The sequence below is a fragment of the Schistocerca cancellata genome, chromosome 4, assembly GCF_023864275.1.
Source record: "Schistocerca cancellata isolate TAMUIC-IGC-003103 chromosome 4, iqSchCanc2.1, whole genome shotgun sequence".
In the NCBI taxonomy this organism is placed as follows: domain Eukaryota; kingdom Metazoa; phylum Arthropoda; class Insecta; order Orthoptera; family Acrididae; genus Schistocerca; species Schistocerca cancellata.
Window position 1 is genome coordinate 102,471,292 of NC_064629.1, and position 19,191 is coordinate 102,490,482.

Sequence of the window (19,191 nt, forward strand, 5' to 3'; positions counted from 1 at the left end):
TGTACGGCTACCAGCGGTGCGGCCAGGCGAAACGGATGACGGCCTGGGGCGGCAACCGCTGGGTGGCGCAGGAGAAGAAATGCGCCGTGGCGGAGAAGGAGAACTGTGCTTCCTATGCGCCTTTTTGGAAGGACGTTTGGTGGAAGTACCGGTCGAAGGCTGGGAGGTCGAGGGATGGAGGAAGTCTGCACGGGAGGGTTCCTTCTTGAAGGCCCGTGCATCTGACTTCGGGGTCTTCGACTTAGCAGAAGCTGAGGAAGGGGCTGGTGTCTGTGGGGTGATGGGAGGAAGAGGAGACGTCGACCGCGCGATCTTAGCACTGGCCGAACGGACGACCGTGGTGCTGAAGGTCAGATCGCATGTCTGGGTTGCTACCTCCCGGGTAGTCCGAGGAGAGGCGAGGACAGTACTGTATTTCCCCGCTGGGAGCAGCGTGGGCTTCCTACTAGCCAATAGCTTGCGAGCAGCCGAGGTGGACACTTTCTCTTTGACCCGAATTTCTTGGATACAGCGTTCTTCCTTATAGACAGGGCAGTCGCGGGAGGATGCGGCATGGTCACCCTGACAGTTCACACAATGAGGAGATGGAGGTGGACAGTCACCCTCATGGGCATCCCTGCCACAAGTGACACATTTAGCCGCATTGGAACAAGACTGTCGAGTGTGACTGAAACGCTGACACTGGTAGCAGCGCGTAGGTGTCGGGACATAGGGGCGAACAGAAATAACCTCGTAGCCCGCCTTGATGCGCGATGGCAGCTTAACACTATCGTAGGTCAAGAAAAGTGTCCGGGTCGGTACAAGGTCATTGTTGACCTTTTTCATGACCTGATGGACAGCCGTCACGCCCTGCTCAGCGAGGAAAGATTGAAGCTCCTCGTCAGTCAATCCGTCGAGGGAGCTAGTATAGACTACACCACGAGACGAATTCAAAGTTCGGTGGGCCTCCACCCGGACAGGGAACGTGTACAGGAGGGTGGCCCGAAGCAGTTTTTGTGCCTGAAAGGCACTCTCAGTTTCTAGTAATAAGGTGCTGTTACGCAACCTGGTACAAGATTTGACAGATCCGGCTATGGCATCTACGCCCTTCTGAATAACGAAAGGGTTGACAGAGGAAAAATCCTTTCCGTCCTCAGATCGAGAAACTACGAGGAACTGTGGGGCAGGCGGTAGTACTTTTGTCACTGTTGGCTGGTCACGTTTCCGTTTTTGGGTCGAAGTCGAGAGAGATGCGAAGGAATCCCCCATGATTGCCAGCGTCTCCGATGGCGCGCTCCTTCCTTGTGGGGATCCTCTCAGAGGGCACACCCACCTTAGGTGAATGTTTACACCTCAGGTCACACTTCCCGAGAAACAGACAGAGGGACCAATCGGCATGGTCAGAAGGTATCAGCTCAGGCAATCACCCCTCCCCGGGCCTAGCCTTTACCAGGGGGTACGCGCGTGCCTTACATGTCTACCCAGGGCGGGGACTTACGCGTTACCCCGTCACCCGCTACGCGTGCGAACGCTTGGGTCGGCCTTCAGGCACGCACAGGGAGGAAGGAAGAAGAGGAAAAAGAAGAGAGAGAGGGAGAAAGAGGACAGACTGTCTCAAACGCCAAGGCGGAGACCAGAGAAGGCAAGGAGAAGAAGGCAATGAGAAGGCAAGGAGAAGAAGTCAAGGGAAAGAGTAAGAAAGACAGTCAGGTGGAGAAGAACAAAGAAAGGAACCAACCAAAGGAAGGAAGAAACGAGAAGTGAAAAACCAAAAAGACCACGATTATAGGTCGTGGAACCGTCCGTCTCCGGACGCAGGCGCTAACTACCCCCGTGAGGGGGATGGACTCCTTTTAGTCGCCTCTTACGACAGGCAGGAATACCTCGGGCCTATTCTAATCCCCGGACCTGCAGGGGGGGTCTATGGTTGTGAACTCCCCTGGACTGTAGTTGTTTCTGCAGTTGTTCGGAAATGCTGAGTGGAGATTGCGGATGGCAGCAAGTTTATCAGTTGCTAGTCGTGCTTTTCTTGTAGAAGTATCGTCAAACCTGAGTGACTGGAGCAAGAACAGAAACTGCTTGTAGCTAAATGCTGCCCTTAGAATAATCATTCCTGTCCCATTTGATACCCACAGTTCTAATACATTTGTGCATCATCCTTTTTGTACAGCAATGAGAAACAGTGCTCCTAAAAGAGCCGTTATTTCAGAAGCAGAAGTAGTTTTGCAATCTCTAACCCTTGAGTAATTCACAGATGATCTCGTTATTTATGTACTTGTTTTGTGTTTGCAACGACATAATCAATTATCTCAGGATCAAACAATGACAACACTTTCAATTTCAGTTTTAGCTTCTCAACCATTGTGTTTCGGGCCAGGTAAGACTGATTATATTCTTAAGTTTTGGTTTCCCTTTTAGTGCTAACGGATTATTTACCCACAAAGTTTCTTGGTCCTTACCAATAGAAAAATGGCAGTCATCGTGTGGCATTCCTTTCACTTCATTCCTGTCAATGCATGACTGCTCAGATTCGCTGGAATGATCTGCAGTTTCAATTATTTCTGCTTCCTCGTTGCTGTCAGAGAAATCTGTGTAATCTTCTTCGTCAGATGATTGCAGAAGAAGATGCTCAATTTCTGCTGGTGTTAGTCCTTTCTTTTGTGCGGACCTGGGAGACAGTAAAATAATTTAATACCAAAGCAATGTTAATAACTGAATCATCATTCACCCATAGAGTTGTAAAACAAAGCTTCTAATCATGAAAACATTTGACAGTGGTACAGCTACATGCCGTCTCGGTGTAGTCGTCCACTTCACAGGTGAGTCACAGCTGTTATGGTGGGTATAATGACGGCACAGTAACACAGTTTGGCGCATGACTTAACAATCGAAGCATATCTAGCACCACTGTTGTGTGCTCGGTGCGCTGACATAATTATTGAACGAAAATAAAATTGGCAGCACTGTATGCCGCCATGTGCCCGCCGCAGGGTTAAGCTGATTGTGTGATAATTCTTGCACTTGTTGGCTCTTACAATCTTGAGAATTGTGTGGATGATGTTTTTCTGAAAGTCTGTTGGTATATCACCAATCTCATACATTCTACACACCAACATGAATAATCATTTTGTTGCCACTTCCCCTTTTGATTTTAGAAATTCTGATGGAATGTTATCTATGATCTTCTGCCTTGTTTGATTTTAAGTCTTCCAAAGCCCTTCTCAATTTTGATTCTTATGATGGATTCCCTCTCTCTTCCCTATTGACTCCTGTTTCTTCTTCTGTCACATCATCAAATAAGTCCTCCCCCTCGTAGAGGCCTTCAATGTACTCTTTTTCCACCAATCGGCTCTCTCCTCTGCATTTAATAGTGGAATTCTCATTGCAGTCTTAATGTTACCACCTCTGCTTTTAATCTGACCAAAGTTTGTTTTGACTTTTCTATGTACCGAGTCAGTTCTTCTGACAATTTTTTTCCCCCACATTTTTCATGTAGCCATTTCACCTTAGTTTCCATGAACTTCCTATTTATTTCATTCCTAAGTGACTTATATTTCTATATTCCTGTATTTCCTCAATCATTTCTGTACTTCCTTCTTTCATCAATCAACTGAAGTATTTCTTGTGTCACCCATGGTTTCTTCACAGTTACCTTCCTTGTACCTACGTGTTTCTCTCCAACTTCTTTGATTGTCCTTTTCAGATATGTGTAGTCCTCTTCAATTGAAATGCCCACTGAGCTATTAATTTTCAGAGTATCTGTAGCCCCAGAGAACTTCCAGCATATCTTCATTCCTTAGAACTTCCACATCTCTCTTCTTTATGCATTGATTCTTTCTGACCAGCCTCTTAAACTCTTCATCAGTACCAAATTGTGATCCGAGTCTGTATTTGCACCTGGGTAAGCCTTACAATCCAATATTTGATTTCTGAATATCTGCCTGACCATGATGTGATGTAACTGAAATCTTCCTTTACCTCTATATTTTTCAATTATACCTCCTCCCCTTGTACAGGGTGGAGCAGAGGTAACACATTTTTCACTATTGAATGACTGGGACTTGGTTTGATAAAAATAATAAAAACAAGCATTAAGTGATAGATTTTTTTAATGCAGTTTTGAAATATACATACATTAATTAGGTTCAAAAAATAATGTCTTGGAGATGATGTCCTCCTTGCTGGATACAAATTTGGATCATCTCCCAAAAGTTATGCACGGCTCTCTCCAACACTTCATTCGACACTGCTTCAATTTCCTGATGAATCAAATTCTTCAGGTCAGCGATTGTGCGAGGCTTGTTCATATAGACTTTTGATTTTAAATATCCCCACAAAAAGTAGTTGCATATCGACAAATCAGGTGAGCGAAGGGGCCAGTAAACATCACCATATCTCGAAAAAAACATGTCCTGGGAACATTTGTCGAACCACTTCTGCGGATGCTCTCGCCATGTGAGATGCGGCACCGTCTTGCTGAAACCATATTTCTCTCATGTTCACTTGAAGCCTTTCAAGTTCTGGATGAAGAAAGTTGTTTAACATTTTAACATAGTGCACTGATGTCATAGTATCTGCAGTTCCTTCCTCTTAAAAAAAAAAAATAGGGTCCAACAATCCCCATCTTTGAAATGCAGCACCACACTGTTACTTTTAAACTGTGGAGAGGTATTGAGTAATTGACGTGGGTTCTCCAACGCCCAATACCAACAATTTTGAACATTGATGTAACCGTCTACATGAAAATGTAGTTTTGCCACTGATGAAGACTGTAGCACCTAATTTCATCCATTACACGACAAAGCTCTCTGCGCTGCAAAAAATCCCCTTCACTAAGCTGCTGGACGATCATTATCTTGTACAGGTGAAACTTAAGACCATCATGTAAGATGCGGTGAAGCAAACGATGTGACATACCTAGCGCTACAGCCTGTCATCTAGCTGATCGTTTCGGGCTACCAAGAACTGCCGTTCTCACTCGGTCTACATTTTCCTGAGTACGAACTGAATGGGGAAGACCAGGTGGTTTCTTTTTCATCACAGATACAGTACTTATAAATGCTGCAACCCATCAGAGTACAGTATTTCAGTCAGGCACTGCACCTCGACGTCCAACTCTAAAATTTTGGTGGAAAAGACGTTGCACAGTGACTGTGGAATCATTGTTTCTAAAGTAATACTTGACAACGAACACACGGTGCTCTACGCTCCAATGCTCCATAGCGACTGAAACTACATTGTATGGGCAGTCTGCCAACATTCATTCAAGGTCAATACCCCCTCTCGTCGCCACGTACTAGCAGTTCAAAAAACGTGTTTCCTCAGCTTCACCCTCTACTTCTTGAACAGAGTATTCGCCATTACCATCTGAAAATTATTGCAGAACTTAGTTATTTCCTCTGTCATTCCTAGTACCAAACTCACATCCTCCCATAACTCTTTCTTCTACTTCTTCCCCTACAACCGCAGTCCCATACCCCCATAACTATTAAATCTTCATCTCCCTTTACATACACGTTTAATATCCTCATATACTTTCCCTGCCTCACATCGTTTGCATGCGATGTCGGCATGTATACCTGAACTATTGTTGTCGGTGTTGGTCTGTTGTCGATTCTCATAAAAACAACCCTATCACTGAACTGTTCACAGTAACTCACTCTCTGTCCTATCTTCCTATTCATAATGAGTGCTACTCCCATTATACCATTTTTTGCTGCTGTTGTTGATATTACGCTATACTCACATGATCAGAAATCCTTGTCTTCTTTCCATTTCACTTCACTGTCACCTGGATTGCGCCTTAGCATTTCTCTTTTCAGATTTTCTAGCTTCCCTACCATGTTAAAACTGCTGACATTCCATGTTCAACTCATAGAACATTAACTCTTCCATTGGTTATTCAATCTTTTTCTCATGGTCACCTCCCTCTTGGCAGTCCACTCCCAGAGATCCAAATGGGGGACTAGTCAGGAATCTTTTGCCAATGGAGAGACCATCATGACACTTTTTCAATTACAGGCCACATGACTTGTGGATACATGTTACGTGATTTAATGCAGTGGTTTCCATTGCCTTCTGCAACCTCACGCTGTTGATCATCGCGTAGTCTTCCACCTTTTAGGGGTAGTTTCCCACCCCAAGGGCAAAGAGTGCCCTGAACCTCTGTCTGCTCCTCTGCTGTTGACAGAATGAGGATGACTTCTTATGCTAGAAGTCTTTGTCTGCCATTGCTGCTGATTTTTGTTCAAAATTTAAGCAGTGAAAGGGTTCAAACCTGGGAGAGAGGGCATTTCGATTACTGATCAAAGACACTACCCCTAGACCAGTGCTTACCAACTGAAATTGGAACCAATCTGACCAGGTCAATATTTTCCAGTTGTCTAGGGTCCTACCGATATGGTCACGAGCCCAGGAGAGGCACTGCAGGCAATGTCATGCTGTTAGCAAAGGCATTTGCATTGGTTGTCTGTTGCCATAGCCAATTAATGCCAAATTTGGGCACACAGTCATAACAGAGGTAGTCTCGCGTTTTACCTCAAGACTACAGTCGTAGTTAAGAGTGACATATTCAGACTGCAGTCAAGAGAGTATGTTGGGAATAGTTATAATACATGGATATATCCTGTACAAAATAGTAACAAAAGAAAAAGTTTCTTTAGCTAAAAATGACCATAAAAAAAAGAGAGGCTGACAGCAGGTAGTTAGTTGCTGGAGAACAAAGGTAAATCCACAAGCAAAAGAGTGAGAGATTGGCTTCTACAGATGTAATTAGAACAGTGATGTCTGCATTAAGTACTGCAAAGAGATGGAAGGAGAATGCGCATGTAAATTTCCAGTTTCTGACCTGAAAGGCGTCTAGTAGGTGATAAACTTCGTTAAAAAGAGCTATAAAACCAAATCCTAAAATCTGCTTGAAAAATCATCCTCAATCGAAATATGCATTGGTCCTTGTAAGGGCATAAACTACTCCCCCCCCCCCCCCCCCCCAACACAATAGTCACAGTAGATGCTTGCAGGAGGTTTTATCAACCATAGACTTCTGGAGCAAGTCATCTTTGATGGAAGATCACCCACAATTGTAGCATTTGACACATCAAGCAGATGACACGCACAGTTCATGAAAGATGCATGGATCATCATAGCTTTTACAGTCTAATAAATCAGTAATGGCAGGGCACTACATCAACACCAGTCAATTGATGAAGTATGAAAATGTCAAAATTCTAGCATTTTGGGACTAGGTGGTGAAAGAAGCAGTTAAAATTCATTAAGACATTGGTTTCAATCTGGATAAATCATGGAATGTGGCACTTTCTTTAACAAACTTGCAACGACATCACTACAGTGCTGCTAATAATGATACATTGATATCCCAGCATGTATCAGCCAGTCACAGATTCAGTTTGTGCATGCTCTTTGTTGCTGATCAACATCGCTGGCACGTGTGGTTTAAAACTATGGAGTGAGTATTGTGGGTTCAATCCAGTGGCTCATTCTGTAGATGGCTGAAATATTAGAAGAGGAAATAAGTTTCTGCAGCTGCACTCCTGAAATTTAATAGGTTGAGGGATTATACTGGCCAAAATGTTCACTAAATGTTGACACTGGTATTCACTGCTGCAAGAAAGTTTCTTCAGTATGAGAAGGTACTTCACACTATAGGAGAGATTTTCTACTCGTGAAGACATTGGTATTGCAGAAAATCACATACATTGAAATAAAACCACTTGTAATACATGTTATACTATTTTCAGTCACCATGGCATTAATTATAACTCGGAACTGAACATGCATTCCTTCCCCTTTCATTTTTTTTCCAAATCTAAATAACATGAGATTGTGTACACTTCTGTTTTCTAGAACAGGCTGGGTACATGCTTCTATGGGGAGGGCTGTGGGCTTTTCCTGATTTCCAGTATTGTCACATTGAATAATTTGATATCAACTGCTCAGAAAAGTTTTGCACTATCTTCATTACCTGCATAGTGCAAGATTTTTATTGGAAACCTTTTCATCAACACTCTTGCAATCACAGAAAATTACTATGTATGTATGTATGTACGTACCTGTGTAATGAAGGTAAAAATATACCCCATTCTCAGTAGAGCTCACGTCTCTCCATTTGTGAACAGGACAATGTGGCTTGTGTGCACCATTCACACTGTCAACAAGCTTAGAATAGACATTTAAAGCTTAGACAGTACCTGGATTGTCATTTCACAGCAAGCAGCTTTATTAAGCACATGATGTTGCCTGCTGAACTGGAATACACTACAGCTACATCATTTGAACATTCAACCACTATTGAGGGATAATAAACACTATGTCTGCCTCATAATGGTTACCTGCCATCACCAACACCAGCTAATTAACATTGCATACAAATTAAAGAAAATGCAACAAAATCACACATTGCCACTTTGGAGGCAACTAGGAGGCCTGTTTTGACCTAAAAAGTACACAAGTCTTCACCTAATCAATCTGGCCTCTAGGCATACATTACGAACAGAAAAATCCCACGATGATCATCGTAGAAGAGTGTGGAGGTGAGCAGGTACCAATGGATGTCTCTGGCAGAGATGTGGGAAGAGTCATGTTTCTGGAAAGTATCATGTATTGATTTCAGACACCTCTCATTGCTCTTGATGGTAATTTGAGGGCTGTGCAGTATTGGGACAGGATCGTCCAACCTATTGTTCAACTCCACATTCAATGTTTTGGTGATGGGTTCATCTTTTATGATGATAATGAATGAGCACACCATACCTACTTCATGAACACATTGATGCAGGAGACAAGAACCAACCAATTGTAATTGTCTGCTATATCTGCAGACACGAACACAATTGAGACCATGTTAATGGAGAAACATTCATTACCCAGCAGCACATTTTGATTTCACATATTTGAACAGACCCATTATTGTGATGACCATTTTATTTCACAAAGGTGTTCTTTTTTTTAATTTTTTGTTTCATATGGCTCATTCTTCCATTCTCTGATTTCCTTGAATCTGAGCCCCCACTCAATAGCAGACATTCAGGCGGCAGAAAACTTTTTGAGCAGTTTTATTACTCAAGATTATATTTCTGAAGTTGTTTCTGTGGTTTTTAGTGTTCTGGTTATGAATGAAAGCATGTACCTAGATGTGTTTTTGAATACACACACAATACAAATAATCACTGGAACGTATGTATCAGACTGTTTCCCTCTTACATTATGTTGTCCACTATGCAACACAAAATTGTTAAGGCTTTCGTGGCCACTTGTTGACAAACTGCCTATTGGCTTCTGTCTCGGGTTCTTCGGCCGACACTCATCTAATGATTTTTCTGACATTTCGCCAGCACGAGTGGCTGGCATTGTCAAAGCTTCACCCTCCATTGCCGGTGGTGAACTGAAGCCGAGCTCGCAGCCGCAGACTGTATGTACCTGGCACGTCAACGTCCGAGGGCTTCTCCGCGGTCATTTCCAGTGCGGTTCTAATCTTGCTACCTGCGACGGTCGTTCGCTGCAGTACGGGATGCCAGGATCCGTTTACCTTAAGGCTTTCCTCTTTCTTGTTCAAACTGTTCGCGTGTTTTTGTATTTCTACAGCTTCTCTGAACATGCGCGTGCGATAGTGCTTCTCTACAGCCAGAACTTCTGTGTCGGCGAATTTTATTACGTGGTCGGTCTCATTCAGTGCGTGCTCTGCCACAGCTGATTTCTCCACCTGCCCCAACCTGCAATGTCGCTTATGCTCTTTGATCCTGGTGTTAATTCATCGTCCAGTCATTTCGACATAAACTTTTCCGCATGTGCATGGTATACGGTATATTCCCGACATTGCAAGTGGGTCTCTTTTCTCCTACGCTGATCTAAGACACTCTTTGATCTTCCTTGTCGGTTCGAAAATCGTCTTTACGTGATGTTTGCGCAATATACGGCCGATTCTGTCTGTCACTCTGGGAAAGGCTGTACCCGACATTTCTTTTTCTGGTTCCTTACTTCGCCGAGTGTTTGGCTCTGTTACACTTCTAATATAGTTTGTGGAGTACCCATTGCTCCTCAGGACAGTTTCCAGGTGTTGCATTTCTCGTTTGAGGTGTTGCAGGTCACATATTTGTCCTGCTCTCATTACGAGCGTACTAATCATGCCTCTTTTCTGGCTCGGGTGGTGGTTTGACAGTTTGTGCAGGTATCGGTCCGTGTGTGTCGGTTTTCGATACATGCTGTGTCCCAGGTTTTCGCCATCCCTTGTGACCAGCACATCTAGAAATGGCAGTTTCTTGTCCTTTTCTACTTCCATGGTAAATGTTATGTTGGCATGGAGGCTGTTCAAGTGTCTTAGGAAGTATCATCGACATACCTGTACCACACCTTAGGTTTGCAAGTCGCCGAGTCCAGTGCCTGTGCTTCGAATTGTTCCATGAAGAAGTTGGCCACCACTGGACTGAGAGGACTACCCATGGTGACGTCTTCCAGCTGTTCATAGAAATCGCCATTCCACGTGAAATAGCTCGTGGTGAGACATGTATCAGCATCAGAAAGCTCTTTCATGCATGTCTCACCGCGAGCTATTTCACGTGGAATGGTGATTTCTATGAACAGCTGGAAGACGTCGCCATGGTAGTCCTCTCAGTCCAGTGGTGGCCAACTTCTTCATGGAACAATTCGAAGCACAGGCACTGGACTCGGCGACTTGCAAACCTAAGGTGTGGTACAGGTATGCCGATGATACTTTCGTGGTGTGGAGCCATGGTGAAGAACAGCTCGGTCACTTCCTAAGACACTTGAACAGCCTCCATGCCAACATAACATTTACCATGGATACAAAAGGACAAGAAACTGCCATTTCTCGATGTGCTGGTCACAAGGGACGGCGAAAACCAGGGACACAGCGTGTATCGAAAACCGACACACACGGACCGATACCTGCACAAACTGTCAAACCACCACCCGAGCCAGAAAAGAGGCATGATCAGTACGCTAGTAACAAGAGCAGGACGAATATGTGAGCCGCAACACCTCAAACGAGAAATGCAACACCTGGAAACTGTCCTGAGGAGCAATGGGTACTCCACAGATTATATTAGAAGTGTAACAGAGCCAAAAACTCGGCGCAGTAAGGAACCAGAAAAAGAAATGTCGGGTATGGCCTTTCTGCCATACATTCCCAGAGTGACGGACAGAATCGGCTGTATATTGCGCAAACATGGTGTAAAGACGATTTTCAAACTGACAAGGAAGATCAAAGAGTGTCTTAGATCGGCGAAGGAGAAAAGAGACCCACTTGCAATGTCAGGAATATACCGTATACCATGCACATGCGGAAAAGTTTGTCGGAATGACTGGACGATCAATTAACACCAGGATCAAAGAGCATAAGCAACATTGCAGGTTGGGGCAGGTGGAGAAATCGGCAGTGGCAGAGCACGCACTGAATGAGACCGACCATGTAATAAAATTCGCTGATACGGAAGTTCTGGCTGTAGAGAAGCACTATCACACGCGCATGTTCAGAGAAGCTGTAGAAATACAAAAACACGCAAACAGTTTGAACGAGAAAGAGGAAAGCCTTAAGGTAAACGAATCCTGGCTTCCCGTACTGCAGCGAACGACCGTCGCAGGTAGCAAGAAGAGAACCGCACCGGAAATGACCGCGGAGAAGCCCTCGGACGTTGGCGCGCCAGGTACATATAGTCTGCGCCCGTGAGCTCGGCTCCAGTTCACCACCGGCAATGGAGGGTGAAGCTTTGACAATGCCAGCCACTCGTGCTGGCGAAACGTCAGAAAAATCATTAGATGAACATTGGCCGAAGAACCCGAGACAGAAGCCAATAGGCAGTTTGTCACTTTGCATTAGTTTGTATATATTTATTGTGATACCAGCTGCTTTACTTAGAGTGACTTATTGATGTATACAACTAATAGACATAGCATAATGCAGCTGGTGCAGGCTCAAGAATATGATATTAACATGACTACATATACACCATTTTATCCAGTAAGTAATATTCTGTAAGTGCATATTTCAAGATAACTGCTATAAAACAATGTGCTTAACGTTCATTATATTTTGGAAACTTCTGTTGATAGTTGTTGAGAGAGGTAAGGCAGTAGTTACAAGACATGCAGATGTTATGCTAGATTTATTCATGAAAGAGAATACCTTTCAATACATACAGTTCTCAGAAAAATACAAATACAATACGAAAATTTTATAAATATTTTACACAACAACACAACAATCTCTCTCTTCCAATTTATAAAGAGTACTGTTCTGATCTGGTCGAGTTTATCCAATTGATTAAGTGTAATACATATTTAATACATCCATCCATCCATCCATCCATCCATCCTTCTTTCCTTCCTCCCCTCCCCTACCCATTATGTAAGTGAAAAAGTCCAGGTGTATGAAATGCAAAATATAGGAATGTAACATTTCTCAACTGATTCTTATATGTCTTTTCCCACCAGTTGTCCAGATTGTTTTAAATGAGAAAACCTGTTGGGAATTAAGCAAAATGTTTTCTAAATGGTGGATGCTGTAGGAAAGTAGAATTACATGACACTATCATTTCTAAGTTCTTGTAAGTACTACATCTGTGGTATCACTCTGAGATTGTGGTGTCATGCCTAAGTCAACAATGCATATCGATACCACAGATGCTAGTGAGGTTCCACTGCAAAAGGCAATGATGAATCAAAGGTACTCCTGATGCCAACACCTCTCCTCTCAGCACAGCATCAGAATGTTTAACCGAGCTTGGAAGAGCTTTCCCCCAGTTCGAGACCTCAGCTACAGCAGTCAACATCAATCGGGTAGGACAGTGACAGTTAAAAGTTTCTGATGAAATGTACTTTCATAAATGATGCATTTTGCACTGCAAAAGGATAGTTTATTAACCTGTGCATCAAGTGATGCTTTCATAGTCAATGGCAGTCGTAAATTATCAAGCAGTCCTGGGGCAAAGAACTGTGTCAAAGTTAAGTAAATCTTTTATTCATTTATGTAATAAAGTGAACTAATATTTCATGTGTTCTAGTTTGATGAGCCTTCTCCCACAGCAATCAAAGAACCCACAATTATGACCAGATGACCGTAGTTTCGTCTGGTCACAACAGTTTGGATCCCGTTTATCTGAGCAGCTAGTGTCACTTATCATATCAGTGTCAGTACAGATCAATGCAATTTGGAGATATTCTGCTGTTAGCAGTACCTGGCATAGGTATCTGAGTAACCAACATCACATTAATTTGTGAAATGTGTGCAGTTCCTTGCCACTGACAAGACTATGACTTCATACATTTCTGGGATGCTACAACATTTTAAACGTGCCTTTATCAGTATATCTTGAGGAGAACGGCAATTCATTTACTCACGAAACTTTGCTTTCACAAAAGCTGGCAGTGGAACAAGGTAGAGAAGTGCATTTATTATAATGAGGCCAATGGAAAAGGCATATACTACACCAAAATTTAAATCACGATCCAAAATTTCTGCTAAAGTGTCAACTCCATCTTTTTTCCCATAACGTTCTGAAAGGAATGCCATTCCATTTGCATACCTACACACAAAGGAGGAGGAAGATGCTTGTGAGGAGCTCTGTGAAAGAAAAAATGATGTACAGTTCACATTAGCATCATATGGCAAGTTGTTGAGTAGACCATCTTTTGTAAAGATCTGCTGGCTCAGAAATGCTCCTGCATATCGAGATTGAGTTGCATATGTCAAATACAACAGCCAGTCTGGAAGTCCATGAAATGATCTGAAACATAAAAAAGTATTAGTGATGCAACATTGTAACCTGAAAAAACCACACCCTTCAGCTTATTTCGTGCTATTTACTAGCAAACATTAAATCTTTTAATTTTTTGTTCATTTGTCCAACTTTAATGTTCTAGCAAAGAGAGATTCTTTTCTAATGCAAATCTTACCAACTGTGGTATTGTTTCTGTTCATTTATTTGTATTTTATTGTTATGGTTGGTAAATCAGTTCAAATGTCAAGGATAGACAAGGCCATACCACAGCCCAGTAAAGCATAGTGGTAATGAAACCAACCTTTGGATTGAGAACAGCTTTATCTTAGGTCATGCATGGCACAGCTTTTGTGATTTATTAGTAAATTTTTAGAGTGTGATTTACTAGTAAATTCTTAGAGTGCAGAACTTTCCACCAACATGATCATATGTGATTGGTTTGGTTTGTGGAGCACACAACTGCGCGGTAATCAGAGCCAGTACAAAGTCCCAATCCTTACACAGTCCAATCTAGCCACTTTCACAAATGATGATGAAATGATGAGAACAACACAAACACCCAGTTCCTGGGCAGAAAAACCCCAAACGCCGCTGGGAATCAAACCCAGGACCCCGTGATCTGGAGGCAGCAATGCTAGCCACTAGACCACAAGCTGCAGACATCATATGGGATTTTGTTGGTGTGCTGCTGCTAGGTCATTGAACATTTTATTTGTGGGCCCTGTGTGATAGTTAATACAAGAAACTCTTGTCCTTACTACACAACACATCTTTCATGTCACATCAAATGGAAATTTAATGGGTGAAGATGTGAAGTACATGGAAGTGAAAATACCGAGTGAGAATGAAATTATTTTATTTTTGGTGAAGTACACACAGTATGATTACTATGAGTGAACCTATTTATTTGATGGATGGATTGCTGGGGCTGAAGGGACAAAACTATGAGGTCATCAGTCCCATAATCCTTTGTGTGTCAAGCCAGGAATAGTCCAAAAAGGGGAAGACCACAAAAGACAAATCCCAATGGAGTCTATTCTAGCCAAGAATCATGAAAGCCGAGAGAGAGAGATGCAAGGAGAAGTGAGAGAGATGCCCCACCCAGAAAGCAACTGGAGGCCCCCAGGACACGTTATGCAACCAAAAGCACACCATCTGCATCTGAACAGTGTTTCCGCATCCTCCATTACCACAAGAGAACTAGCTACACTGAGAAGATAAAACATAAGGAAAGAGAACAATGATGATGAGTATGTCAATCAGCGACAGATGTGAAAGAACGAGAAGATTTAAAAAGTTGGGAAGGGCAGGAGCCAGGCCAGACCACCCCACAAGGGCAGTCACGGGCCCTTCAGGTATGAGTAGCAATGGGGCACCACTTCAATCCCTCAAGTGGCCGAAGAGGCCAATGTGCCCTATGTCACAGAGAGGAGTAAAAAGCACTTCCATGGGTAAAATGGAAAACCAAATCAGCCACTCTGGTGTCATGGTGTCATCCACTAGCACCAGAGGCAGTGTGTCAACAAGTTTATTTTCGCCATAAGGTGGCCAAATTAGAGTAGTCCAGTAGGATATGGGCCAATGTGAGACGGGCACTACACTGACAGTGGAGGGGATCCTCACCTTGGAGGACATAGCCATGGATCAGCCATGTGTTGCTAATGCACAGCCAACAGAACAGTAGATTTCCTGCGAGAAGCACGAAGTGAAGACTGCCACATGGTCCAACCAGTCAGCGCGTTCATTCCTGGGGATCCCAACACAATCAGGATGTCCAGTGTGGTGGCCATACTGGAGATCTTGGGGAGTCATAACCAATGGGTGTCAAGGGTAGCACTGGTAGACAGCCTGAAGGTTACCCAAGGAGTCACTGCCAATTAAGAATGACTTGCCATGGCAAGAATGAAGGTGGCTGAGGACTCGAGCAATAGCCTCCAATTCTGCAGTGAATACACTACATCCATTTGGCAGGGAGTGTCGTTCACTGCATATTATATGTATATAGGCAAAACCGGTTCGACTGTTGACCATAGAGCCGTCAGTGTGTACCACGTCTGAGCCTGGAAATGCATCAAGGTGGCAAAAAACCGTAAGGTCTATTGGTGCCTGATCTGTATGGAAGGGACACAAGCCTCTGCAAGTAGACTGTTCACAGGGCTGGTCCGAAAGGTACCTGTCACAACTTGAACCCCACAATAGTCGCCATATACCAGGCTCCTATAATCAAGATGCAATGTGATCAGAGCTTTCTACAGCCGCAAAATTGTAGAGCAGTCTTCACCCCAGCTGGTATTATTGTGACAGTGAAGAGTATCAAAATGTGAGCAGCATGTTTAGTTAAGCTGGAAAAGATGGGGAAGCCACATCAACCAGACGTCAAAGATCAATCCCAATAAACGATACGACTCCACATTGAGCATTTGGTCCTTGAGGTAGGGTTCTGGTGGGGGCCATTGATAGCCACTAGAAAAAGGGGCACACTCAATACAGACCACTGTGGGACTCCATTATCTTGTATATGGGCGGTACTGTGGGAAATACCAACTCGAACCCAGAAAGTATGGTGAGACAAGAAGTTCCAAACAAAAACTGGGAGTTTGGCCCGGAGATACCACTCATGGAGGGTAGAAACGATGTGGTGACACCATGTGGTGTTGTAAGCCCTATACAAGTCAAAGAAGACAGGGATAAGATGTTGATGATGGGCAAAAGCTGACTGAATAGCAGACTCCAGGCAGCAGAATGGCCTTGGTGAAAACTGCCCTGGGATGAAGCCAGCCGTTAACTCACTGTACCTTAAGCAACTTGCAGAGAACATTAGTGAGGCTAATTGGACAATAGCTGTTCATCTTAAGGGGTGTTTACCCGATTTCAGTACTGTGATGATCACTCTTTCTCGTCACCGAGGTGGGAACTCATCCTCGCTCCAGATATGGTTGAAAATGGCAAGACTGTGACTCTGGAAATCCACCGAAAAGCATTTGGCTGTAGATGCAGTTGACCCTGGAGCTGTGTCAGGGCTAGCACTCTGAGGAATTCCCAGTCAATGAATGGAGCATTACAAGGTTCCAGGTGATTTGTAGTAAATGGCAAAGGAAGTCATTCTACCTGTTGTTTGAGGATATGAAATGCAGGCTGATAATTCTGGTGACACGGAGGCTAGAGCATAATGAAAAGCAAACTGATTGGCAACAGCATCTGCATCAGTGTAGAAATCACCATTCACAGCAATACCTCATATACCCATAGGGTACTGGTGTCCATAGAGCCATTAAAAGACAATGAGGTGCTCCACTGATGGATGTCGCTTATGGTGTTGGAGAGCCTGCCTGCGATCTCTAATGGCCACAGCAATTTTGGTGGTCCACTAAGATGCTGTCTACCAACAGGGAGATCCCAAGGAAGAGGGACTCACAAAGTCAGCTGCCGACAGGATGGCTGCAGTTGTGCTCTGGACAACCGCATCGATACCACCATGTGGTAGGATGTGAAGGGTGATGACAGTCATGAAAGCATCCAAATCAGCTTTGAAGAGTGCCCATATGGGTGGACACCCAGGCAAGTGATAACGAGGGAGGGTCAAAAAGATCGGAAAATGGTCACTGCTGTGCAGGTCATCATGTATTCTCCAATGGATGGACAGGAGAAGACCTGGGCTGCAAATGGAAAGGTCAATGGCCGAATAAGACCCATGTGCCACTCTGAAGTGTGTGGGAACACCACTATTGAAGAGGCAATCATCGAGTTCTGGGAGCAGTTTTCGACAGCTCTACTGTGGCCAGTGGCCGCAGTTCCACCCCATAAAGGGTTGCAGGCACTGATGGGCACCCAATATTAGGAAGGGCAGGTATAGCTGAGAAAACAGTGCAGACAACATGTTTTGGAGAAATTCATTGTTGGGAGGGAGATATATGTTACAGATGGTAAATTCCAGAGATGTCTTCACAAGAAAAGCCACAGTCTCTGAAGTCGTACTGATTGGCAGGTGTTTGCTGTAGAGTGTCCAGAATGTATGTACAAACACCATTGATGCTTTTCACAGTCTGTGTGATTCTTAAAATAGCCCTGATAGCTGCAAAGGGTAGGGGTCTGTATTGCTGGGAAACAAGTTTCCTGAAAGGCACAGCAAAAGACAGGGGAAGCACATATAACATGACGCAGCTCAGCCAAGTGGCAGAAGAAACCGCGGCAGTTCCACTGGAGGATCATGCTATCAGTACCCTGTAAGGGGCATGAAGGGACCAAGGAGGCAGGTCATGCCTCAGTGCTGCCTGCTGCTACTGGTTGTGAAGATACACCATCATTACACATTTGCTCTAAATCAGGTGCAAGGAGAGATGGAGAGGGGAGAGGGGAGGGGGGAGGGGGTGGGGTAGAGTAGTGGGGTGTGAAGGGGTCCGGGGCCATAGAGGCCGCCAGAAATGCTGCCTCAGGTACAGAGGCACAACATGCAGGGTCTGGCAGCACGGTGGCCATCACAATCTCCCTCAATTTGAAGGACTACTACTTGTCCTGTGATGATTTACACTGCTGCAAAGGATTGTCTGCCCCAGATTCTGGGACAGAGGAGGAACACGAAGTCCTATGACCTGCAACCTGTGGCTCCATCAGCCACTGGCTGGCACCCAGTTGCACACCAGCATAGTCCTGGGAACAAAGGGCGATGGGACAATCACTAAAAAGGGTGACGTTGACATAGCAGTAGCATACATCACTGTCATATATGTAGGATGTAGGTGATCATACTTCTTCCTAGCCTGCTGATATGTGAAGCAGTCAAGGGTCTTGTATTCTTGGATTTTCTTTTCATGTTTGAAAATGGTGCAGTCTGTTGAACGGGGCAAATGGTGCTCCCACAGTTGACATATATGGAGGGCGAGGCACACAGAATGTTCATTTGTATCTGATGGCCACAGTCCCTACAGATGGGCTGGTGCTGCAACGTGAAGACATGTCCAAATCGCACGCATTCATAGCAACACATGGGAGGAGGAATATTCAGCCCGACATCACAGTGACACACCAACTTTACCTTCTCAGGCAATGTGTCAACTCCAAAGTCCAAGATAAAGGCTCCAGTATCTATTCTGTTGTCTTTTGGTCCTCAGTGGATACAACTGTTAAATTCACACCTCATTGCTCCAAATTAACCTGCAACTCATCATCAGTCTGTAAAAGGATATCTTGATGCAAAATAATACCCTGTACCTTATTCAGACTTTTATGGGGGATTAGAGAGACAGGAATATCAAGCAGCTTGTTGCAGATGAGCAGCACCTGTGACTGAGTGGGGGAGGCCATTTTAAGCAGAACAGAGCCACTTTTCATGTCTGAAAAGACAAAGAACAAAGGCATTGTAGTCAAAAAGGAATCCCCATCTGTCCTAGAACAAACTGAATATTTCTCACCTTGTCTCAGTGCACTGTGTTCTTCCCATGGTGTAGCCAGTGAATTGAACATT

General features: G+C 44.1%; 1 protein-coding gene across 1 annotated transcript in view; it reads right to left on the reverse strand.

The window, feature by feature from the left end:
• Window positions 1–12,103: 12,103 nt before the first annotated feature.
• LOC126183824 (ATP-binding cassette sub-family G member 5) overlaps window positions 12,104–19,191 on the reverse strand; it is a 127,025-nt gene continuing 119,937 nt past the window's right edge. The window contains exon 11 of the mRNA XM_049926077.1: window positions 12,104–13,736. Within this exon, the coding sequence (XP_049782034.1) occupies window positions 13,343–13,736 (394 nt within the window). The 3' untranslated portion in view covers window positions 12,104–13,342. The remainder of the gene's footprint in view (window positions 13,737–19,191) is intronic.